This window comes from Dryas octopetala, chromosome 1 (genome assembly GCF_963921425.1).
Source record: "Dryas octopetala chromosome 1, drDryOcto1.1, whole genome shotgun sequence".
Lineage (NCBI taxonomy): Eukaryota > Viridiplantae > Streptophyta > Magnoliopsida > Rosales > Rosaceae > Dryas > Dryas octopetala.
Genome location: NC_141366.1, coordinates 3,305,902 through 3,330,859, shown reverse-complemented (window position 1 = coordinate 3,330,859; position 24,958 = coordinate 3,305,902). Strand labels below are relative to the sequence as shown.

At 36.1% G+C, this 24,958-nt stretch overlaps 5 protein-coding genes and 1 pseudogene across 6 annotated transcripts; 3 read left to right on the top strand and 3 right to left on the bottom strand.

Annotated features, from left to right (window-relative positions):
• The first annotated feature begins 1,253 nt into the window (after nt 1-1,253).
• LOC147296530 (scarecrow-like protein 30) lies at nt 1,254-4,051 on the top strand. Its single transcript, XM_086240708.1, has one exon. It carries the CDS (start codon nt 1,763-1,765, stop codon nt 3,887-3,889), a length of 2,127 nt encoding a protein of 708 aa, XP_086096834.1. The 5' UTR covers nt 1,254-1,762; the 3' UTR covers nt 3,890-4,051.
• A 2,048-nt stretch (nt 4,052-6,099) lies between these two features.
• Nucleotides 6,100-8,699, top strand: LOC147296529 (scarecrow-like protein 14 pseudogene; annotated as a pseudogene).
• A 1,444-nt stretch (nt 8,700-10,143) lies between these two features.
• On the bottom strand, nt 10,144-11,976 carry LOC147296528 (scarecrow-like transcription factor 11 (SCL11)). The gene is made up of 5 exons (XM_086229146.1): nt 11,805-11,976; nt 11,476-11,576; nt 11,015-11,096; nt 10,821-10,909; nt 10,144-10,641 (listed from the first exon to the last, which is right to left on the bottom strand). Exons 1-5 carry the CDS (start codon nt 11,847-11,849, stop codon nt 10,386-10,388), a joined length of 573 nt encoding a protein of 190 aa, XP_086085272.1. The 5' UTR covers nt 11,850-11,976; the 3' UTR covers nt 10,144-10,385.
• Nucleotides 11,977-12,454: 478 nt separating this feature from the next.
• Nucleotides 12,455-15,460, top strand: LOC147296527 (ubiquitin fusion degradation protein 1 B-like). Of its 2 annotated transcripts, none has more exons than XM_086242676.1 (10): nt 12,455-12,592; nt 12,868-12,918; nt 13,309-13,380; nt 13,632-13,656; nt 13,782-13,814; nt 13,927-14,048; nt 14,134-14,264; nt 14,359-14,579; nt 14,696-14,946; nt 15,059-15,460. In XM_086242676.1, exons 2-10 carry the CDS (start codon nt 12,916-12,918, stop codon nt 15,173-15,175), a joined length of 975 nt encoding a protein of 324 aa, XP_086098802.1. In that variant the 5' UTR covers nt 12,455-12,592; nt 12,868-12,915; the 3' UTR covers nt 15,176-15,460. The 2 variants fall into 2 exon arrangements, with proteins under 2 accessions (XP_086098802.1, XP_086098810.1); XM_086242684.1 differs by having other exon boundaries at nt 12,591-12,674.
• Nucleotides 15,461-16,903: 1,443 nt separating this feature from the next.
• On the bottom strand, nt 16,904-19,276 carry LOC147296526 (Haloacid dehalogenase-like hydrolase (HAD) superfamily protein). The gene is made up of 9 exons (XM_086239375.1): nt 19,189-19,276; nt 18,673-18,748; nt 18,519-18,584; nt 18,333-18,430; nt 18,201-18,238; nt 18,030-18,117; nt 17,654-17,923; nt 17,471-17,536; nt 16,904-17,361 (listed from the first exon to the last, which is right to left on the bottom strand). The coding sequence occupies exons 2-9, from the start codon at nt 18,716-18,718 to the stop codon at nt 17,212-17,214; spliced, it is 822 nt and encodes a 273-aa protein (XP_086095501.1). The 5' UTR covers nt 18,719-18,748; nt 19,189-19,276; the 3' UTR covers nt 16,904-17,211.
• Nucleotides 19,277-22,419: 3,143 nt separating this feature from the next.
• On the bottom strand, nt 22,420-24,657 carry LOC147296525 (uncharacterized protein C24B11.05-like). The gene is made up of 8 exons (XM_086241764.1): nt 24,477-24,657; nt 24,196-24,261; nt 24,002-24,099; nt 23,841-23,878; nt 23,636-23,723; nt 23,241-23,510; nt 22,768-22,833; nt 22,420-22,671 (listed from the first exon to the last, which is right to left on the bottom strand). The coding sequence occupies exons 1-8, from the start codon at nt 24,538-24,540 to the stop codon at nt 22,504-22,506; spliced, it is 858 nt and encodes a 285-aa protein (XP_086097890.1). The 5' UTR covers nt 24,541-24,657; the 3' UTR covers nt 22,420-22,503.
• Nucleotides 24,658-24,958: the final 301 nt, after the last annotated feature.

Here is a 24,958-nt window from a genome sequence, read left to right as displayed (position 1 = left end):
TTGTTATTTGTTGCTTCCGGCCACTTTGTCAGTATGAAGCCCACCCATGCAAGAAAAAAGCTTTAATAAAGATAAGTCAAATGTGTTTAGTAAACGTGGCCAAAAAAAAAAAAAAATGTGTTTAGTAAACAGCTTTTGTTGTTTGAAATTGTGAGTCTTACACAGAAATAGCTAGCACAAGACCGGTCCACTAGAGTAAGTTGGATGAATGTAGTCCATATCGTGAGACAATTCTCCAACATATATATAATATATCGAATAATCTTGCTTGTAATCTTGGAGTAATATATTAAAGTTTCATTTAGTTAAGTTTCATACTTGTATATATGTTGGTCGCTTTTGACTACTCGAGCTAGCCGCCAGTCACTGTCCAAACACTCATACCTTCTTTGTTTTCCTTTGTCATTATTACTATACACATTTGACTAATCCAAAAAGAAAAAAGATCTATTGATATAAAGATAAACCTACTACGATTACTTAAGATTAAGAGTTCAGGCTCATATATATGTTTGGTAATTATATTACAATGGACTTGTCAATGATTCAATATTCTTGAGGAAGAAAAAAATCAAACAGTGCAAAGAGAAGAGTTATGGTGATGTTTTACTTTACCTAATGGGTCCGTTTGATATTGTTTTTAGAATTGGTAAAAATATTTTTAAATTAGTAAAAACTCTTTTGGTTATGTTTGACAAAAATAAATAAAATTACTTTTGGGTTTTAAAAGCGTTTTTAAGTGATTTTTTGAGAAACACCTATCAAGTGTTTCCTCAAGAAGTACTTTCAAGTACTTTTATATGAAATACTTGAACTTTTTATAAAAATTTGTATGTGTTTATGAGTAGAAGAAGCGCTTTCAACAAAAGCGCTACTGATTATAAATTTATAAGCACTTCTAAAAAATAGTGCCAAACGAGTCCTTAGTTTCATGAGTTGATAATGCTAATAATTTTTTTTTTTCTTTTTGGTATTGGATATGATCAACTTTTATTCTTTTGTTAGCTTAAAAATTAACATGGTCAATCTTCTCTTTTTTTTTTTTTTTGGTCAGAAAACGTTCAATCTTCAATCTTTACAAAAATTTGAATAGACAAGTACATTGTACAATAACTACAATGGGAACCCAAGAAAATTAATGATCATTACACATGGAATTAGGAACATTGTCTGTTTGCCTCCGTGTGCTGTTCATCTGTATGTTTGTGGTCCCCTTGAGTCTAGACTCTAGACTGTGTGTCATGTCCATAACTGATTGGCTATTCTTAATATGGTCTACACAATTATTTGGTGGCGGCTGAGCCTTGTCTTACTTTAAGACCCTTCCCAGAAGCTTCATTTCCATGAAGATGATTCTCCAATTCCCCAGCTTCTATTTTAATAAAAAAAGAAAAAAAATCATATGATACCCTGTAGATTTATAGTTATATATATGCCTCCAGTCACTCTGCCTGTTCATTATGATTTTCTTCAGGTGTGAGGTACTACTCTGCAACATTTCTTAGTTATTTATTCTTTAACAGTTTCAGCTTTAATTCATTTTTTGTTTGTTTGTTCGATCTTATTCCTGTCCATAACCTGTTTGCTGATTTGTACAAATCTGAATCTTGCTTTTCTCTTCCGGGGTATTTCTCACTTGCCCAATTGGTACCAGCTCTTATTTGATGGGTCAATTATAAGATAAGATTCAGATATTCAAATATTTATTTCACTTTCTTTTTTCACAAAGCATCTTGGTCATCAATTCCAAAGGCTTCTTTTTATGGATTTCCTTCTTGGAAGATTTTCTGTTCCCATGGAAGGATTTAATTTTGGCCATGGCTCAAATTCATCCTGTTCTAATCAAAATCTTGTAAATGGGTTCCAAGTAAACCATGAATACACCAATCAAGCCAACTTAGACCATCCTAGTGATTCAAGTACATCTTTGAGCTCAGGTTCAGATGGAGATTCTTTTGACATTAGTGACTGCAATCAACCTGTGCTCAAGTACATAAGTGATATTCTTCTGGAAGAAGATCTGGAGGGTAAGCCCTGCATGTTGCAGGACTGTTTGACCCTCCAAGCTGCTGAAAAATCCTTCTATGATGTCCTTAATCAGAAGGATCCTCCTTTACCCAACCAGCCCCTTCTGTCCCAAAGCTTTGAGACCTCAGATGATGATTCCACACAGAGTTTTCATAGCAGTAATGGCTCTATTGCTGCTAAGACAGACTTAGTTTGGGATTCTTCAGAGACCTCTCTTGTCCAATCTTCTCTTGTTGAGTCTCCATCAGATACCCTTTTGGTTTCAGATTTTATTTCTGAGATGCAAAGTCTTGGGCATTTTGGAGGGGCAAGGGAAGCAAGCAAGTTCCTTCCATATGGAAATTTTGAAATCATTGGCCTGGAGAAGTACAAATTAATGCCTCCTGGTCCTAACACACTGATGAGGAATTTGGCATCTGAGCCTGAGAATGATGGCTACAACTCAGAAAATAGATCATCGAAGGGAAAGAAAAACCATCAAAGGGAGGATGGTCATTATTCAGAAGAAGGGAGAAGCAACAAGCAGTCAGCTGCTTCCGCTGACGACTCTGAGCCACAAGACATGTTTGATAAGGTGTTACTCTGTCAGTGTCAGCATCATGAGTCTGAGTTTTGTTCTGATCCTGAATCTTTGAAAACTGAGGTAAGCAGGAAGTTGCAGCGTAACAAGCAATCAAAAGGGTCTAAAACAACGCCTTCAAAGAAACAAAATAACAACAGGGAAATAGTAGATTTGGCCACACTGCTTACACAATGTTCACAAGCTGTGGCAAGCTATGACCAACGAAATGCAGGTGAGCTACTCAAGCAGATAAGGCAGCACTCTACCCCCTATGGTGATGCAACCCAAAGATTAGCTCATTACTTTGCTGATGGCCTAGAGGCACGCTTGGCTGGCACTAAAACCCCTTCATATTCGCCTCTTGTAAGTATGCAGACATCAGCTGCTGATATCTTAAAAGCTTACCAGGTATTTATTACAGCATGCCCTTTCAAGAAGATGTCACACTTCGTTGCCAACAGAACAATTATGCAACTAGCAGAAAAATCAACAAGGCTTCACATTATTGATTTTGGTATTTCCTATGGTTTCCAATGGCCCTGCCTTATTCAACGTCTCTCTGAGAGAAAAGGTGGGCCTCCTAGGCTTCGTATCACAGCAATTGAGCTTCCCCAACCAGGTTTTCGGCCTACAGAAAGGGTTGAAGAGACCGGGCGTCGTTTAGAAAAATATTGTACAAGATTTAATGTCCCATTTGAGTACAATGTCATTGCTCAGAAATGGGAAACTATCCCATTTGAGGATCTTAAAATTGACAGGAATGAGCTGATTGTGGTTAATTGCATGCACCGGTTAAAGCACATACCTGATGAGACAGTGATGGTGAACAGTCCAAGAGATGCTGTCCTAAAGTTGATCAAGAAAATTAACCCAGACCTGTTCATTCATGGTGTTGTCAATGGGACATACAATGCACCCTTCTTTGTCACACGGTTCAGAGAGGCACTCTTCCATTTCTCAGCAATCTTTGATATGTTTGAGGCCACTGTTCCTCGCGAAGATGAACATCGGCTGATGTTTGAAAAAGCAATACATGGTAGAGACATAATGAATGTCATAGCGTGCGAGGGACTGGAAAGAGTTGAAAGGCCCGAGACATACAAGCAGTGGCAGGTCAGGAATCTGAGGGCTGGGTTCAAGCAGCTCCCAATAGACCAGAAGCTCTTGAAGAAAGCGAAGACCATGCTGAAGGTGATGGGTTATCATAATGATTTTAGAATTGATGAAGATGGGCAGTGGATGCTGCAGGGATGGAAAGGAAGAGTCCTCGTGGCTCTTTCATTTTGGAAACCTGCCTAGGAGTTTCACCTAATTGCTGGGTCATGTATATATTCATGTATTGCAATCTGTATTCTCTTTGTTCTTGAATTTTTCTTGTAATCTTTCATCTAGGGACAAAGTTGTGTGTACTGTTGTGGTCATGGTTTAATGAGTTCATGGATTTGTAATATTTTCCACCAAGCTTGAACAAAGCACTACTTCATATCAGATTCTTGAGGATGACACGCTTGGATAATCAAAATGCAGCCAAATGAATTTAGCCAGGAAACCTCTGTTAGACAACCACTGAATCCAAAAACTTAAGCAATTAAAAAATGAGTCAATGTATATCATGCTAACATTCACTACTACCGCCTCTGGTTACTTGGCCATATAATTTCTAACTTAATAATTACATAGGAAGTAGACAGTAAACTTGAACCAATCAGTCAAAATTCAAACGATGAACTTGAAATCAAAGAAACGATGCAGTGAACTTAATGAATAAACTTCAAACACACATTCAACTTGGAAACAGAAAAGCAAATGAAAACGAAAATAAAAGGCATATTTGTGCAAATAGCTCTTGAAAGTACTTTTTGTTCTTATTTTACCCTTTTAAAGTTTTATTTTTTCACTTTGCTTTCCAAATTTTACAAATTCTATATTCCGTCAAGTTCGTCAATGTTTCCGTTAAAAAATTTGATGTATCGCTCATGTGAATGAGCGACATCTCAGCTTTTTTGACAGAGTTATTAATGGATTTGACAGAATATGACTTTCTGAAAGAATTTATAAAATTTAGAGAACAAAATGAGAAGATTAAACTTTAAACGGACAAAATGAGAATGAAAGTTATTTTCAAAAACATTTGTGCTAATAAAGTCAAAATAAAAAGGGCAGCCTAAAGATGCAAGTGCAACGAATGAAATCATTTTGTGTGCCACGCACGTAACTTTGATAGATAAGTCAAAGCAGACAGAGAAACAATCAAATCTTTGTCTAGGAAGTACAAAGGATTGTATTGGTGGAAAAATAAATGACATACTAAAGTTCATAGATAAATATCAATTCAGATGCATGAATCTGACCCATTATAATAAAATGTCGGACAAATTGATGCCCTTAATTTTATTGTCCTCCTCTATGATTGAACAGTTTGAATTTATTAATATCATTCACTGCAGTTAAAAGGCAGCCGCCCCACTGCACCATTTTCAGGGGGTTTTGTTTTTCCTTGATAATGCACAAAGTGCACAAATTTTTGTGTTTAGTAACCACAAAGTATTATAATTGTAATCATACTGGTGTTATATGTAACTTGTTCGGGGTCTCATAATAAATATCCTTAAATTTTGAGTAAAACTTTCATATAATAAGTATATATATTTTATATGTCTATTTTTTCGTACATCATGTATATGAAAGAGATAAATACTTTATAAAAGAGATACTCTCAAACAAGCCTTTCTCCATAAATATTTCGAAACAAGTCCTTACACTCTTTTCAACAAGATGATAAATATCTCATTCAATCTTTGGTCCCCTTTCCATTTTTACTTCACATACGGATGGATCTGGTCCTCTAAGCTGTGTTTTGGGTCCCCAAAGAAAGAAAAAAATATCTTATTACACACTCCAAGATTCTTCTTGCTTATTGCTTATTATAAGTATATGCTCATCTTTGATAGACTACATTATTGATTCATTTAGTAATAAACAACAGGGGAACCAGATTTCTCCAATCAAATTAAACCTTTCCTTCCAGTGGTGACAATTTATGAAAGCAAAAGGAACTGGGGTAAGATTGCACTGTTATTATAAAATAGAAGCAATCATCTTTATACTGATCCACATACTAATCCAATTATTGTAGGATTACTCATTACTGCTAAGCGCACTTGAGGGTATATTTGGTACTATGTTAGTTGAGCTATTAAAATTATGCTTTATATTTTCTTTTTATTAATCATCCTCAACTAAATTGATGCATTGTATTCTTCATCCCAGATTACAATCTGTGTATTCTTCATCAGAAACATCACCAATCTTTGTTTTTATCAAATAATCTCTTGTGCTCCAACATACCGAGTTAAAGAAATACCAAAAATTTAGGGGTGGAAATAAGAAAAGGTATGCAGTTTTATGATTTTGAATTTTTGAGCAGTGAAGTCCAACTTCACTAGTTTTAGCCCTTCTATTTATTCTAAGTTGGCGGCTATTTTAGGAGAGGTTCAGTTCATTGAAGCTCTCTTCATTATCGGAGTATATAAGCTTTCATACACTTCCCTACTTTGCTCATTCACTGAGATTCTTCTTATGCACCCTGCATAATCTGTCTTAGAACTCAGCTTAAGCTTTTCTTCTCTAATCATTTTGTTTATCCAGTTTGTTAACTTCACAATCTCATGGTGATGTTCACACCATTCGTATTGTGCATTTCTTCCTGAATCTTGTTTCCCCATTTGCACCTCTTCTAAGGTTTGACTTTTCCTGAATCCTTTCAGATTGGTGGCCTTGATGGATACCCTTCTGAATGAATTTTCCAGTTCCATAAACAAATTCAGATATGACCAAAATCCTGGTAATGGATTTGAAGCCAACCATGAATTCACTGATCCCAGTTTCTTTCCAGCCAATCCAGACCCTCCTTGTGATTTATCTCCATCGTCGGGCTTGAGCTCAGAGGGGGATTCTCCAGACTGCAGTGACCATTCCAATGCTATTCTCAAATACATAAGTGAGATGCTTATGGAAGAAGAGTTGGAGAACAAGCCCTGCATGTTGCAGGACTGTTTGACCCTCCAAGCTGCTGAAAAATCCTTATATGATGTCCTAGATCAGGAGTACCCTTCTTCAACCTGTCAACCTTTTACTTCCATTTACCAAAATGTTGAGAACCCAGATGATGCCACTAACCACAGCAGTAATGGATCTATAACAGCTGGCAACTGGTTTGATTCAAGTTGGGTTTGTGCTCAAGATGTTTTAGAGTCCTCTCATGTCCAAAGTTCTGCTACTGAATCTCCTGTGGATACCCTTTTGATTCCAAATCCTTTTCTTTCAAATGATAAGGGTGAAATCAAAGATCTTGAAAGCGACTCATCATTTCCTAGAGAGCGGAAAGAACTGGCTAAGGATGTGAGTGTCAATCCAATCAAAAATGGGAGTAACTCAACAAATGAATCAAGGAGCAAGCAACGTCATCAGCGAGAGGATGGTGATAATCTAGATGAAGGAAGAAGCAACAAGCATTCCGCGGTTTATGCTGATGAATCTGAACCACTAGAGATGTTTGACAAGGTACTACTCTGTCAGGGTGAAAAACAAGAATCTCAATCATGTTCTCTTGAGGAAAGTGAGCATAAAGGGGGAAGCGGGAAGTTGCAGCGTGGGAAGGCAAGAGGATCCAAAGGAAAAAAAACACGCCAGAAGAAACCGGATGGCAATACAGGAGCAGTGGATTTATGGACACTGCTAACTCAGTGTGCACAATCTGTGACAAGCAATGACAGAAGGACTGCAAATGAACAGCTCAAGCAGATAAGACAGCACTCTTCTCCCTATGGCGATGGAACCCAAAGGTTAGCTCATTACTTAGCCAATGGCCTTGAACTGCGCTTGGGTGCAGGAATTCCCTTGTACAAGTCCCTTCCCAGTAATGAGATGTCAGCTGCTGCTATGTTGAAAGCTTACCAGACTTACATTACAGCATGCCCTTTCCAGAAGGTGTCAAATATATATGCTAATCGAACAATAGCAAAACTAGCATCGAAAGCAACAAGGCTTCACATAATTGATTTTGGTGTTCTCTATGGCTACCAATGGCCTTGCCTCATCCAACGTCTCTCGGAGAGACCTGGCGGACCCCCCATGCTTCGCATTACAGGAATTGAGTTTCCCCAACCCGGTTTTCGTCCTGCAGAGAGGGTTGAAGATACAGGGCGCCGCCTAGAAAGTTACTGCAAGAGATTTGATGTCCCATTTGAGTACAATCCCATAGCAAAGAATTGGGAGACTATTCAATATGAAGACATCAAAATTGACAGGGATGAGTTGATTGTAGTGAACTGCTTGTACCGGTTAAAGAACCTACCTGATGAAACAGTGATGAACAGTCCCAGGGACACAGTTCTGAAGTTGATCAGGAGAATTCAGCCAGACATATTCATCCATGGGGTGGTTAATGGGACTTACAATGCGCCCTTCTTCGACACACGCTTCAGGGAGGCACTCTTCCATTTCTCTTCGCTGTTTAACATGTTTGAGGAGACTGTGGACCGAGAAGATCAGCAGAGACTACACTTTGAAAAAGAGGTATATGGTAGGGAAGCAATAAATGTGATAGCATGTGAGGGTTCAATGAGGGTTGAAAGGCCTGAGACGTACAAGCAGTGGCAGATTAGAAACACAAGAGCTGGGTTCAGGCAGTTGCCATTAGAACAAGGGATCCTCAAGATAGTTAGGAGTATGGTGAAGTCAGATTACCATACAGATTTTGTTGTGGACGAGGATGGCATGTGGGTCTTGCAGGGATGGAAGGGCCGAATAATCCATGCAATTTCTTGCTGGAGACCTGCTTGAGAATGACAATAGGCAACACTCATTACCATATGACAAGTTTCAAGCTTCTCTTTCACTTTCATTTTCTGGGTCCAATCTGACAGTTGGTGGGGATTCGTGTTTTACTATTACAACTATAAGCCTCCTACAGTTTTCAACTTTTCATCTTTGGTTCTACAATTATGTTGCAATCAATATGACAACTCCTTTCAATGGGTTGCTTTTCATTAGTTGGTGTCATGATGTGTCTCTTAATACTATTTGCTAATTAACCACATTTTATAAGGTCGTCATAATAAGAACTTGGATCACATCATCCAACAACCTCCACTTTGGATCAAAATTCTTTCAAGCAATTCATATTCGTCTTTTTTCAGGACATATGCAGACATTAGTGTTAAACCGATAAAGTCATCTTGCACAAGTGTGCCAGTAAAAACAAATACCACATGCATATCAACCAACACCATAGATTCACAAACGCCGTACTTGTTGAAGACTGTTATACATGTAACACATATCCATGAACTCATGACCTTGAAAACATCTTTAAGGATGCCAACCATCTCTTATGTACTCTCCCAAATGCTAAACTTGCTCATCAATCCGGGGTCTGCAAATGCAAAATTGGTTATCTCACTTCCACAGCTTGAATAACATTTGTGTTGTGTTATCCTTTTGTGTCTAGCCTAACCCAGCTTTACTGAGAGCTATGTCGATGCTCTAGACATGTTATCACTCTCTTCACCATGTGGTTGCATCTTGCCTGTCTTAATTACTGTACCATGATCCATGCGCTCTGATACCACTGCTAGGTTTGACTTTTTGTACGGGTGCATTCATCAAAGAGATCAATGACAGCATAGATTACACATACAAGAGAACAAAATATATGATGGTATTCAACATAATCTTGCCTGCGTGCACGAACGACAGAGAATCGGCAACATAAAGAAATACAAGATACAAGAGTACTACAACAAACCTGAGATCTTGTAATCTAATCACTGAAATCATACTCCACAATATCTCAAAACCCTTGCATTCCCTTGCATCTTATCCAAACTGTGAAATAACCTCTCTCATAACCCTGACAACCTAATTGTTTAACCACATTACAAAATATACTGATCCTTCCCTTTTTACTAACCAAAGTACTGGGACTCAGGAGGATTAAACTCAATTGTACCAGCAACTCATAAATCATAGACTAACCAACTTTCATAACTCCAAACACTAATAGTTGAATGTAATGTATAATCTATATAGTAGACAGTGATGCAGTTGAAGAGAGCTGAGCCACTATTCTTAGGTGTAAGCCCTGCATATTTACTAACAGGCCTTAAAAAAAAAAATAAAAAAATTCCTTAGGTTTATCACAAAATCCAGAAAAGCACATACACCGGTGGTCTCTTTGGGAATCAAAGAGAAGTTGATATCCAATATTATCATTAGAAAAAAACCTATTGCTCAGAATTTAGGCCAGGTTGTGATGTTCAAAGCAACATAAGTGCCAAAAATGCAGCTCATGATAACACAATCAATGTGTTCTAAACTAGATAGTAATAAATAATGCAATAATAGTACAACTATACAGATTTTTAAGCATTTAAGTTTCAGATTCGTGGAAGAAATTAGGCACAAGTAGCTTTAAGCAATAATGGGTGACAAATAACCATAAATTTCATGCATCTTCATTACTGTAGCATCACTAGCTGGTCTATAAAAAATTAAACAGAAACAAATCCATAACCACTGCTTGGAGCATGAAATCTTCATTATGTTTAAAAGTCTGATCAGGATAGAAATTTGTGGGTGGAAAGAGACAAACAAGTTCACCTTTAAAACTTAACAAATTTGAATAGCTGTTGTCAAAACTGAGGATTAATAATTTGACAACAAGATTACATATACAAATTATAGGACCTGAATGCAGTTCAAAAATAAAGTGCATTTAATCACCTAGTTATGCTCAACCTCTTTTGTTTTGACTCTTTGACGGTCTAAGAATATTCCAGTCCAGCTTTTCACCCTTTGGTTTCTTGAAGGAGCCTTTACTTTTATTTGGTGATGACAGCTGATCACCTTGACCAGTTTTGGGGGATTTATTCGGATATTGCGTTTCAGACACTACTTCAGACTGTTTTCTTTTCTGATCTCCATTAGGCTCACAGTTTGATTTATCAATATTTGAGCACTCTGCTTCGTCCATTGAGGACCCATTTTCTCTGTGAACATTCAAAGAGGAGAAAGAAGATAGACGAGCAGAAGCCAAAGTTTGTAACAAATTTTGCAAACATAATTTTTTGTTTACAGTCTCCTTAACCCATTGGAAAAAAAAAAAAAAATTATTTCATTCACAGAGAATAGAATGATTTAATGTAATTTGAAATGTCAAATCACCCACCTATATGATACTTTTCCACTTTGAATTCCAGAAGAAGTGGCAGGAGCTGCTGGCCGAGAAAGGTTTGCTGCTGCTGCTTCATTCAGTTTCTACCATAAAAGGGCGTTGATGTGAGGTGAAGAAAAGCCAATCAAGAAGCACACAGGAGGTTAATAGTCATTGGTAATTTTAAGGTCCGTGAACCTTGTACTCACATCAATCGATGGATTGAAACTTTGAAACGACATACGTCCTTTAATTGCTCCAGGATGGGGGTCACCTTCCATAATGACCACACTGCATCCATAAACACAGACATACACATGAAGCAAGTAAAGTTTGAACAAAAGCATACGGAGTAATATAACTGATGAATAACTATAGCAGGTAGTAGCAATCATCTCTGGTTCAATCCACGGAGTTATCTTAATTGAGGCATAAGGACATCTACTTTGCATAATAGCTTAAAGTTAGGTGTTATAAACTGATTCTCCTAAGAAATCATCAATCACAATCCAGCCAGAACAAATACATATATGTATACACACACACAATGAACGTTTAATAATCCATAGTGAACCTTAAGTTAAAAATTGAAAAATAATAACCCAAGAAGCAAAACAGCTCAGATACTTGGAAACTATTATAGCAAGAAATAAGAAGATAGAAAAACTACCACTTCCTTGTTTGGGTAGCAGGGAAAGTAAAACCCCCATCAGGTTTGACATCTTCTTCTTTCTTCACCACCTCTTCTTTCTGAGTTGCCCTTTGCATGAACTAAGGTAATAACCCAAAAAAAAAAAAAGTAATTATGTGTACATCATAAATTTAAGAATATTCAAACTTGAACGCCCAGACGAATTTAAGCATGACCCGGATCAAATTTCAAGTGGGTTTATCAGAAAAGGCTTCAAATATAAACTAACATAGACCATTAATTGAAAACAAGGAAAAAGAAAAAGAAAAAGAGTAGGTTTCGTGCAGCTGTTTTCTCTTATTTTTTACCTTTAAGTTCCTCAGAGTGCTGGAAAGAAGCTCTCGCTTTGCCATTTTATCTTCTGGGTTTTTCTCTGAAAGCCAATTGAGAGCTGAATGTCAGAACTTCGAGCTTTATTTCTCTCCGGAGACTCTGTCTCGCCGTGAAGGAAGGAAGCGCCTTCTTCTGCAGATACAGGAGGAAACAAAGTGAAGAGGAACCGAGGGTTTCTTTTGAGGAAAAGACAAATTTGTCCCTCATTAGTGATGGGCTTCCTTTGGGCCAGGCCTCAGTCGATCAGCCTACCAAAGTTTGCTGGGGTTCTATATGCACCCTTAAATTTTCATTTTTTTTAAATCTAGTGTTGAAAACTTGAAACTTTGGCTGTAATTAGTAAATGTTATATTTTAAAATTCTTGTATGGGTGTTGTGAGTCTTGTGACTTGTGGGTAATTGGTGCATTGATTAATTTTTTGAAGGCATATATCCCATTTTATGGATTAGATTTGAGCTGCATAAGTCTAGGAATAGGATTAGCCGATTCGGGGCTTCTAAGAGCACCCAATAAATTGATTGGTATACCCAGCACCCAATTCCAATTTAGCCTTTGACACGTAAAAGTTAAATAATTTAAAATTTTTATATACTTAACAATGCTAGGAAACCCAATAGCTGGGAAGGAAATTGTTAACCTATAAAAGCTGGGAACCACCATCTCACATAAATCACTCTCACTGCTCTGCTCAAGAGTCTCAGTCCCAGCTCTTCTTAGGCAGCAAGAAACCCAGTACCTCAATCATCCATCACAAACACAAAGGTGCCAAGCTCTTAGATCAAAATCCATACTCTTTATATTAACAGCATCATTTACGGTCACTTTTTTAACAATTTTTTTCTGGGTATCCTATGTTCAATGCTTTTGGTCGTAGTCAGATAGTGGGTTTCTTCTAATTTTCCTTGTTCTTTTTTTTTTAGTATACATGGTTTTTTTTGTTTGTTTATATGGTTTGACGGGTATTCTAAACTTTGGATTCAGAATCTCAGATTGATAATTGGGTTTTTTTTATTTTTCATTGTTTGCTTATTTGACAGACAATCAGTAATCTCTTGGACACTGGAAACTCTTTGGACCCAGTGAATATGGTAAGTTGATTGACCCATTCTTCTATTCCTTATTGAGGACTCGGTTTTGTTGGCACTTTAGTTTCTAATTCTTTTGGATTATAATCTGGATTGGTGATATGGATGCATGAATGCAAATCATGGAATAGAGAGGAACGATTTAATGCATGTTTGTAGGATAAAGGAGATTTTAGTTTTGGAATAGCATGTTTATGTGATTGGGTAACAACTTGGAATCAAAAGTTGACCATCTGACTGTTTGAAGCAGTGATGGGTATCAGTTGATGAGCTTAGATTGCTATACCAAGCTTGTCGAATTTGAGTGTTGCTTCTATTTAACATTTTATCCATTAATCTGATTGTTTTCATTTTTTTTTTCGGCTGATAAATCTGAGTATTTTAATGTCACAGGCTTATGAAGACTATCGCATTTCAGCCTTCGAGCAGAGTTATCGTTGTTATCCTGTCTCATTTATTGACAAGGTTGAGTTCCAAACCTGGAATATATATTAAATTTCACTAATTAAGTTGAAAGTTTGCACCCCCTATGCCCTCCAAAAATGTGGACAACACTCTACGTTGAAAGTGTGCAAATATCTCCCTGTATTTTGAGTTCTGGGATTACTCAGTGTTATATTATATATAATATATACATTTATAGTTTTAAGTGATATTATTCTTTGGCTAGCCTCATGATTGTTTGTACTGATTCCACTTAATCTTGATCTTTGCAGCCGCATCTGGAAAAGGGTGATAAAAGTATGTTTCTTCACCTGACTAGTTATTTTATACTATCCATGCCATCCTCTATGTATACATTCTTTCACAGAACATGATAACATTCAATAGTTTTTTAATTACTTGTTTGATTTCTGTCCTTCCAGTTATAATGCCCCCCTCAGCACTTGATCGCCTTGGTAAGTTGATAATTCTCTCTTATATGTCCTTCTGTTGCAAATTGGATCTCAATTCATGTAGCTTGTTTTGATATATGTTGATGTCAACTAAATATGAACTTTTCTTCTCCAGCATCTTTACAAATCGACTACCCTATGTTGTTTGAACTTAATAATCCTACTACTGGTCGAATTACTCATTGTGGGGTCTTGGAATTTGTTGCTGATGAGGGACTAATTTATTTACCATACTGGGTACACATTTTTTCTTATAGATGCAGCAGCATTCTATGTATGGTGGCCCTTCTTACTCATTACTGTTATTTTGGTTTACTTGTAGATGATGGAGAACATGCTCCTACAAGAGGGAGACATTGTTCAAGTGAAAAACAAAAGCCTGGTAAAGGGAACATATGTGAAGTTGCAGCCCCACACCAAGGACTTTCTTGATATCTCAAACCCCAAAGCCATGTGAGTTAATCACTTTGATATCCTCATTTGGGTAATTGCAGGGGACTTGATATAACTACTTATATTTATATCCTCAATTTTCTTCCATTTGCAGTTTGGAGACTACATTGAGGAGCTACTCTTGTTTAACCTCCGGTGACACTATCATGGTTCCTTATAACAATAAGAAGTATTACATTGACATAGTTGAAGCAAAACCCTCCTCTGCAATCAGTATAATTGAGACAGACTGTGAGGTTGATTTTGCCCCTCCTCTTGATTACGTGGAACCTGAAAAATCAGCACCATCTGCTTCGTCAAAAAGGAAACCACAAGGTTGTTACGCTGTTCTGTTTAAATATTTAGAAAAAAATGTTACATTGTTCCTTATAAGATGATAGAATTTTCTAACAGATGACATTGATTTTTTTTCTTAAATAAATTTCTTTCAGATGAAGAAGTAGAAGAACAACCTGAAAAGATGGCAAAATTCAATCCATTTACAGGTTCAGCAAGACGACTGGATGGAAAACCCTTGGCACAATCAGTGGCACCAGTTTCCTCTCCCATACTCAAGCAGCATCAAGTGGAGAGTGAAAATGGAACTAAGGGTTCTAGGTCATCAACTTCTGCTTCACGTCAACATTCTGGAAAGCTTGTGTTTGGTTCCAATGTCAACCAGCCCCCAAATGAAGCCCCAAAAGTATGCTCGTTTTTCTTTGTTTTTCATATTTTAAATGAGTAACCCATGTTTATCTGTAAAAATTAACTTGACATCGTTTGCCTACCTGTTGTATTGATACTTGTAATCCCAGGCTGCCCCAAAGAACAGCAAAAAAGAGCCCTCTCAGAAGGCGGAAGAGCCCTCTCAGAAAGCAGAAGAGCCAAAGTTCCAAGCATTCACGGGGAAGAAGTATTCACTGAAAGGGTAAAGTTAGGCATATCCTTCATCCAAGAACAAAAACAAAAAAGAAGGCATTTCTTCCATCCATCCTTTCTAAGAGATGAGCAGTCAAAGTAATTTTAGCATTGGAAGGTCCAAAGACTCCAAACCGAAAGTGTCCTGCACATCCATGATGCTTTTTGTCATTATGTAAATGTCCATATGAACCAAAGGTTGGTATCAAGTGATGATTCAAACATACATTCCATGTCCTATGTAGTACATGGAACTTTGTTCATATATTTATAACTTGAATATAATTTATTTTCTTGAATCGTCGGGTATTGTGTACCTGAGTGCATACTGTCAAGCTTGGTTTCGACTCAAAATTATGTGCTACCATAGACTCTTTGAGCCAGTAAAATTAGGTAGAGTAAGTAATGCAAACCTATCTTTAGGTATAGTGAAACTACACCGAAAATCCTCTTATTTTGAGAAATTACACCAACATTCTCTTTTCCATTTAAAAATAATATAAAACTTGATAAAAATAAAAAAAATAAAAAAAATAATGTCTAGTAACGTAATAATACGTAAGATGAAAATGTGGTATAAGAATGTGCTAAATATAGCATTATTGTTTAGAGAATTGTCTCTGAACAAGCCTTTAGGCCCCGTTTGGGATTGTTGTGAAGGACCGAAAAGCTGCTGTGGATGACAATTTTCAATCACCCACAACAGTTTTGGTGTTTGGTAAAAAAAATGAAAAAGTGTTTTGCCTCACAATTCTCAATTCTCCACAGCAAAAATAGAAAGCAAGTTTGTAGGTGCTTTTGAAAGCTGCAGTGAATCACAGCAACAATGAAAATTTTATTTTACCTATAATACCCTCATTTTAGTAATTATAAATAGCCACAGCAGTTTTACATTACAATTTACCAAACACCTTCATATTACTTTTTGTACTCACAACACTTTTGAAAATATAGTTTACCAAACACTCAACTGCTTTACTTCACAGCCATTTTTTCTCACAGCAATCTCAAACTAAGCCTTAGAATGGTGGCAGGTGGCAGTGGGTGAACTAATTGATTTGGTGGCCCAATGCTATAGAAATACGGTCTTTAAGTCTTAACTATGTGTCACGAATGCGGCCCAATAAGGGCCCATGATTTTAAATATTCCTTCTCATTGTCTGACGATTTGGATCCTTCATTAAAAAACAATTCCAATCCAAATTCTTTATATAGTATTATATTCCTTTTTTGGATAAGCTTTTGATACCAATAATGTATGATGGATTTACAAATTTATGTACAACCCCCTTTTTATTGAATAAGGTCTCAAATAATATTATATTCCTAACAAATCAATGAGTTCATGGGTTAAATTAAGATAAATTCCCAATTTAATTTTCTCTAATGTAATCAAAAATATGATTTCGTAGTAAAAGCACACCATCAAAAGCACTTTTATGGTTGGCAGAACAACAAATTGCTTATTTGTAAAAACTGATACCAGAAAAAAGATATTACAGTGGCAAAAGTTTTTAGCATAGAAAAGGTATTCAAAGTCGGACCACATTAGTTGTGCAATCATCCACTTAAACATCGACACATATTCTGATATTTAGTTGTGCAATCATCCACTTAAACATCGACACATATTCTGATATTAACCAAAACATTCAAAACAGCCTAAAGTGGAACGACGTGTTACATGTGACATGACATTTTAACCGCCACAAGACCTTTGGTAAAAGTGTTTCCCTTCCCAATTCATATGGAAAGTACTTGGTATGCACATGAAATTATGCAAGTAGTTTTATTATAACCAAAGAAGAAAGGCCTATCCAGCATGATTCAAAGTTCAAACAATCAGTTGCTTAAGTATAACCAAATTAAGCTTACATCTAATACAATTCTACAATTACTTAGAAAAAGTTAAATAGTGATAACAAAGAAATTCATTAGCCATTTGGTGCTCTGCTCTGCGCTCTGTTACAAGCTATTTTCCTTTCTATACATGGTTGCATGTAAAGAAGATGAATGTTGGTAATTAACCTTTCAGATGACTTACAAGTAGCTAAGCTCTTGTCTCAATTGCAATCTCTCGTGAATAATTGACATTTTCAGACTGCTCAGTGGCATCCCAGAGTTCTGGCAATGCTTCCTTCATATTATGTATGCTCTCTAGTGCATAATCGGCACCTTTAGTTCGGTTGGAGGTGCCCACCTACAACCATTTCATAAGTAGTATTGTGAGGATAGTATTCAATATTCATAGAGAATTTTCCAATAACTGAAAAAATCTCACTTGCACTAATTTAGTATTATTAACTTACCAATACTGTGTGTAGGCCTAACTGTTTCGCAGTTTGCAAATTGCGAATGCTATCATCAAAGAATAACTGGAAAAAACAAGTGAAATCACTGCGAAATCTAATTATATAATGCCAAGGGCAAGACCTAATGAACAAAACTTATGGCTAAATCAATTGCCCTAGTAAAATAATAAAAGATCTTACCGTTCTTAGAGGATTGATGTTTGCTATCTTAAAAGCTTCTTCATATGCATGTTCAAATGGTTTGCAGACAACTGGGGTCCTGGGAAGTACAGCACCAGTATTTGGTTGTCGAATACATCCATCACTGTCAGTTTCCTTTGCACCAACAGAAGCATCACCATTGTTGGTGGGATTCAGAGTCTCAAAGGATATAATCATCTCGAAGCAGTCCTCTATTCCAAGCCTTCTGAGTACTGTAGTTGCATGAGCCTTATCCGAATTTGTAAATATCTACACACATTGACCAAAATATCATGAGAAGAAAACATTTCCCTTGATATATATTTTTTTCAATTCTAAGGCAACATTTGAGTGTATGATTATAAAGGAAACTTACTACTTTTCGAACAGGCAGACTAAGTAAAAGAGCCCTCAAAACAGGGTCAGGATTAAATATATTGTAGGGCAGCCTCCCATGGACACAACTGCAAAATGATTGTTGTGAGAAAGTAAGATGACATGATTTTATAAATGATGGGGACACTGATTAAGTTCAAGCATTTGGTACCTATGGAAGTCATCATAGTCAAAGTTATAGCCAACAGCCTGGAAATAAGGCAAAACACAAAATCAAGATATTCTATAGATAAATATTTTTGGAAACAATGTATAAAAGGTTAAACGACCATAATCACCATACCTTAAGACCAGCCATTGTTGTCCCATACTCCTTGTATAACGAAATACACAATTCAGGAACTTCACTTTCCTTCATGCCAAGCTTTTGAAGCATATATTCTACAATGAAAACTCATAGAACATTATATCAAACAATGAACATTTTACATAAAAGCTTTTAAAAACAAAGCCATAAAGCATGCATCACCTTGAATATTCTTAGTGATTTGTGCAGAAATACCATTACTCAGAGGATAGAGGGTGTCATCTAGATCTGGAAATCAAAACAACTAGTTGTTATTTCCACCTTCAAGAACCATAAATTTGAAATCAACAAAGCCTGTGTATAAATAAAGGCCTACCGAATAGAAGATACTCATATTGCTGCAACTGAAGCTGATTTTCCATCTTGGTCTAGAAGGCTTCAAAGTAGAGGAACTGAAAGAAACATTGAGCATATAAACAATTACAACCACAAAATCCTAAAAGCTAAAAATTTTGATGGAAGCAAAAAACAATCTTCAAACCATGGCCAAAAAAAAAAACCAACGTCAAAAAACCTCAAAAACTTCAATCTTTCATTCCCAAACCATCAACAAATCCAAAAATAAAGCCTCAAATCACCAGAAAGAGAACCCAATATAAAAAGAACATTACTCACATTTTTCTTATTATATACCCAATAGCTTTCACACCCCCACATCCAAAACCCGAGTACAATGAAAACCCAAAAAGCCTAGACATTGAAAGCAACATTACAATGCAAAAAAGATAACCCAATATTTGATCTCTCCAACACTAACCATGGTTATTAACAAAAAAAAAAAAAAAAACAACCCAAATTAGAAAAACATCAAAGAGTAGAGAATGAGCGTTACCAGATCCAAATGGTCGACGTTGTAGAGGGAAAGCGAGAAAAAAGAGACAAGATATAAGCAAGGGAAAAGTGCAAAGAGAAGCGTAAACTGAAACGGACAGACCCGTCTTTTTAATATTGGGTTTAAATTCCTCTGCTGTCATAAAAGAGCTGATGTGGCCATGTTTTAACCATTGGATTTTTTGAACGAGCATGATTTTATAAAAGGCATGCATGTGCACACCCTCGAAAGGCAGAGGATCAAAATCTGAGGAGGAGGAGACGCACATTTTGACCTCATTACGTGGCCCAATTGGAGTCTGACACGTTCGTGTTTTACGTGAGTGTCTGCCACAGCCTCGCGAAAACCCCGTTAACTGGAGAAGTGTCGCTATCAGGAGGGATTTCGATTTTATTTTAGAGTGCTGCTATTTGCACACCCTTCTTTTTCTTTTTGCACACCCCTATTAAAAAAATAAAAATAAACACAAAGAAAAAGACCCCACAGCCCCTCCCTTTTTTTCTCTTTTTTCTCTGGTTCACACCCCTCCCTTTTTTTTTCTTCTTCTTCTTCTCCCCCCTACCCGAGCCAAACAGCCACCACCACCAAAACAGCCCATCCACCAGTCCAAGTTTATTTCCTGAAATTCGATCCAATTTTAACCATATAAGACAACTTCCATGCTTATATGCACATTGCTTATATCAGTTTCCTTTCCCACTCGATCCAAATCATTCAAATCAAAGTCAACACATCATTTCCAAATTCCCAGAAAAAAAAATGGCAGCAATCTCATAAATATAAAAAGAACCCAAAACGATTTAAAGAAAGAATTACCCTAAATGATCAGTAAAAGTCCTAGAAATCCTCATTTTCCTTCTAGTCCCTCTGTAAAGATCTTGCGAAAAAAAAAATTAGGAGCAGTTGGTTCGGCAGACCAGTGCCGAACCCGTTGGTTTTGTTCGGCAGGTGCCCACCGAACATACCAGATTTGTTCGACGGGTACCTGCCGAACGAAATCGACGGGTTCGGCACTGGTCTGCCGAACCACTGCACCCAATTTGTTTTTGCTGTCAGCTTGGGCGAGAGGAGAGAGAGAGAGAGAGAGAGAGAGAGAGAGAGAGAGAGAGAGGGGAAAAAAGAAGGTGGTGGTGCCGTGGTGATGGTGCATGCGGAGAGAGAGAGAAGGAAGAAGGTGATGGCTCGAGTAGGGAGAAGAAGAAGAAAAAAAAAATGGGAGGGGGTGTGTACGGGAGAAAAAAAAAATTGTGGGAATGTATTGTTTAAATGAATTAAGTGGGGTGTGTAAGAGAAATTTGTTAAGATTAATGAATTAGGGTATTTAGGTAATTGAGAGGGGTGTGTATATGAGAAATTTTAATAGTGGGGAAAGTGTGAGGGTGTGAAGTAAGAAAAATGGTGAAAAGGGTGTGCAAAAAGAAAAAAAAGGGTGTGCAAATAGCAGCACTCTTATTTTATTATTGTTTTTCAGAGTGTGGGGTACATGAATCATGCGGCCTACGTACACCGTCAGCCACGTCCCAAAGTCTACGTAAGTGAACAAAAAATTGTTTTTCTATATAGAAAATTAAGATTAAATATAAAATCTTAATAATTTTTTGGTATAACATAAAGATCATATAATATTTCAATTGAATTACTAAATTTAAATATAATTTTTTAGATTAGGTCACAAACATGTTGGCCCTTTTAATTTGAGCCTTTTCTATTTGACATTTTTGTCTTTTGCCCCACATATGATGGATGTTAGTTAAAATTTATAAGGTTTTGACAAAATTGCCCTTGAGACTTTTATATTATCTTGAAAATTTGTTAATGTAGTCTCAATTTCACATTTAGTTGTGAATGTCGTAATTTCACATTTAGTTGTGACTGTACGACATTCACAACTTTAAATTTAGTTGTGATTGAACGACAGTCACATCTAAATTGTGAGACAGTCACAATTAAGTTGTGACTTAATTGAATTTTTTTTTTAGAGAAATCATACTATAATATAGTATAAATAAAAGTCAAAACAATACTTTTACTCAAAATAGTCACAGTTAAGTTGTGACTAGATTGATTTTTTTTTAAATACAATATAGTATAAATTAATGTAATATTTGTGATGTAATATTATTTTTATTTTTTTATTGTAGTGGCATGTGATGTAATATTTGTAAATTCTAATACCTTTTACTTTATTATTTTATTTGATTTTTCAACTAGTACCTAATTTAAAATGTTATTTAATTTCGATACTTAAATTAAAAAGTTATTGAAATTTAATAATTACCTTTTTTTTATACCGTGAATGACTAAAATTTGGATATATATTTTTTTGAATGAGAACAAAGTAAGTAGCTAAAAGACTTTTGCTTGATTTTAGACATATTCCCATTTGTGCTCCCGCGTCCCACTCTAGTTCCTAGACTATGTTAATTACTGTTATTTCAAAAAATATAATAGGCTCATTAATTATTATTCTAATTTTTAATTCGCAAGTCGCAAATCGCAATTGATGGAGTGAAACTCATTTATTTATAGAGTAATGTTAAAGAGGAAATTACAGATTTGGTCCACTTATTTTATACCTAGTTCAATTTTGGTCCATAATCTTTTTTAAGTTCTGTTTTGGTCCACTAATTGTTTCATTTGTTCAATAAAGGTCCAGATTTGTGACTTTAAATCCTTTGGGTTGTGTTTTCTTCAATTATAATTGAACTATAAGTTATATTTCATCATTTCTTAGTCATAAAAACAAATTTGGAGTATTATAATCTAAAAGAATTGAGATTGGGTGAAGTTTGAAAAATTGGCAGTTTCGGGTACCCTAGTTTGGGGTCAATTATCTTGAGTTTTAGAACTCCAATTTGAATGATTTTTATATGGTTGTAAAGAAGAAATATATAGCTTTAAAACAAGTATATGTTCGCTGAATTTGGGTGAGATTTGATAGGATAAAAAGTATGCCAAATTTGAGAAAACAAATATGGACCTTTATTGAACAAGTGGAACATTTAGTGGACCAAAACAGAACTTAAAAAAGATTGTGGACCAAAATTGAACTAGGTATAAAATAACTGGACTAAATCTGTAATTTCCTCTAATGTTAAATATACCCATATTTATAGTAACTTTAACTTTCAATATTACTTTTATTGTCATTTTCCGCGGCTTTTGCTCCTACTATTTGCTATAAAGGTGCGTCATTAATCATCAAAAATATATAAAAAGGGATAACATTTATTGGGGACAAAGATACATAGTCAATTGCTAGTCTGCATATATGCTTGTTCTTTCTATACTCAAAAGGACTTTGAAGCTAGCTAGCTAGGCAGTCAGTGTTGTCTCCATTGCCAGCTTACCTGAAAAGCTTCTTGTGTACTGATCTGCAGTCTTCTTATTATCAACTTCCCAAAGCTCTGGCAGTGCTTCTCTGATATTGTGGATGCTCTCTATTGCATAATCCACACCTGTTGTTCTCTGGGAACTGCCCACCTATACATTTATACCCATTTATACGGTTTGGTCAGATAATATGTTATAGCATTAATTAACAAGTATTGAAAAATATTATTTTCTCTTGTGACTTACCAATACAGTATGGAGACCCATATCTTTTCCACCTTGTATATTGCGGATACTATCATCAAAGAAGAGCTTCAAAAGTAATAATTCACTGTTAGAGCAATTGGATAGACACAGGAAAGGGGGAAAAATAAACAAATTAAGAAGATATTTAAGTCATATTAATTGAGGAATGCGTTGGCTTGATATGCATTGATGACTGATCCCTTGAATGCTTAAATTTTTGGAGTTCATAAGTTGTCTAACATGATATTAGAACTCTTGTTTCTTGAGATTGTATGTTCGAAACTTTCGACCCTTATTCTCATTGATTTGTTGACTTGCAGGGTGTGGCTCCATCCATATTGTCTTCATTTGTTTACCTCTCCACATGTATGATGGGATGCACTTGAGAGAGGCCGTTGGCTTGATATAAAGTTCACAGCAAATTCAAAACAAATTAAGAAGGGTAACTAGAAGTGCCAGATCAATTATCTTACAGTTCTTTGAGGGTTTATGTTGGCTTTCTCAAAGGCTTGTTCATATGCATTTGCAAATGGTTTGCAAACAATTGTTGTCATTGGAATCTCTGAACCAGCACCAAATAAACAAGAATGGTCCAAAAAATTTCTGCAGCCTCTCAACTCTGAGTCTTCATCATTGTTAATGGGATTCAGAGTCTCAAAGCATATAATTCCTTCAAAGCAGTCCTTCAATCCAAGCTTGCCAAGAGTTTTGGCCACATGAACCTTGTCCCCATTTGAGAAAATCTGTTTCATAAAGCAAAAACACCATCAGAGAAAATTAAGGCTTGAAGCCAATTAATTAGTAATTACCATCAACTTGTTCCTACTATATTCCTATACATATAGAGGCAAAGCAAATTGCAGCTTACAAGTTTCCTATATGGCAGGCTCAGCAACAGACTCCTTAGGACATGGTCAGGTCTTAGTACCTCATAGGGTAGTCTTCCATGAACAAAACTGTCAAATGGGAATTTGTGAGATTGCATATAACTTCATGGTATACATATATATATATATATATATACTATGTTTATTTATATACGTAAGAGAAAAAGGAAGGAGGAGATTTGGTACCTATGATAGTCATCATAGTCAAAATTATAACCAATGGCCTGCACAAGGAAAAATTATTGTAGAAAAGGTTTATATATATTAGCAATTAAAGGAATCATGCATTCTAATATATAATTTTAGAGAAACATTTTAAACAACTACTTGGGTCATAGTGATTAAACCTTAAGACCAGCCATTGATGTCCCATAATTCTTGTATAATACTTGATTCACCTCAGTGACTCTGGTTTCCTCCATGCCTAGTTTTTGAACCATGTATTCTGAGAAAAGATCATATATAAGAATATCAAAATAATATTTCTAGTAAGAAAAATGATGAAATCTTCTTGAATGGGAAGGATGATGAATTGCTATACCTTCAATATTTTTGGTGCATTGTTTAGACAAACCAGAACTCAAGGGATAAAGGGTATCATCTAGATCTGCAACGCAATCATTATTGTTATTATTGGTAATGAGCTAGCCAAGTGAAAATGCAGGGACAGAACATTAGAAAAATGTATTAATTGAAAGCTAACACAAGCTATGAGCTACGGCGACTTAAAAGGCAATACATGTATATGGGGACTTCAATTTGTGTGTGTATGTGTGCAGTTTAGGACTTGAAGAAGGATCATAATTAAGGAAAAAGGCTTACCAAAGAGAAGACACTCATATTTTGGCATGTGAGCCTGCTGATCATACTGGTTTTGAAATGCCATTTGAGTGGCTCTACAAATTAAAGCTTCAAAAGAAGAATTAATATGGAGAAGAGAAAATACCCAGAGAGATGCAAGGATAGAATGAGGGAGGAGTTGGGTACTGGGAAGAGGGTAGAGATGATCTGATGATGGGTTTAAATTGAGAAAACGTTGAAGGCTTGGAAGCATTATATACAATGAAATTCACAGGAAGGTCAGTCACAGCTGCCAACCTCTTTGACATTGATCCCAAGTTCCCAACTCAACGTCTAGAAACATATGTTATGCGACTGGGCCTGGCCACCCCCACACAATTCAAAATTGAACACCTAAAAGAAATTAAAGGAGAAAAACACTATTTAACTGCATCTTTTTGACTTTCTTTGCATTTACAATATGCCGCTTTCTGTGAAAGTAGACACGAGGAGCATCAGTGCTT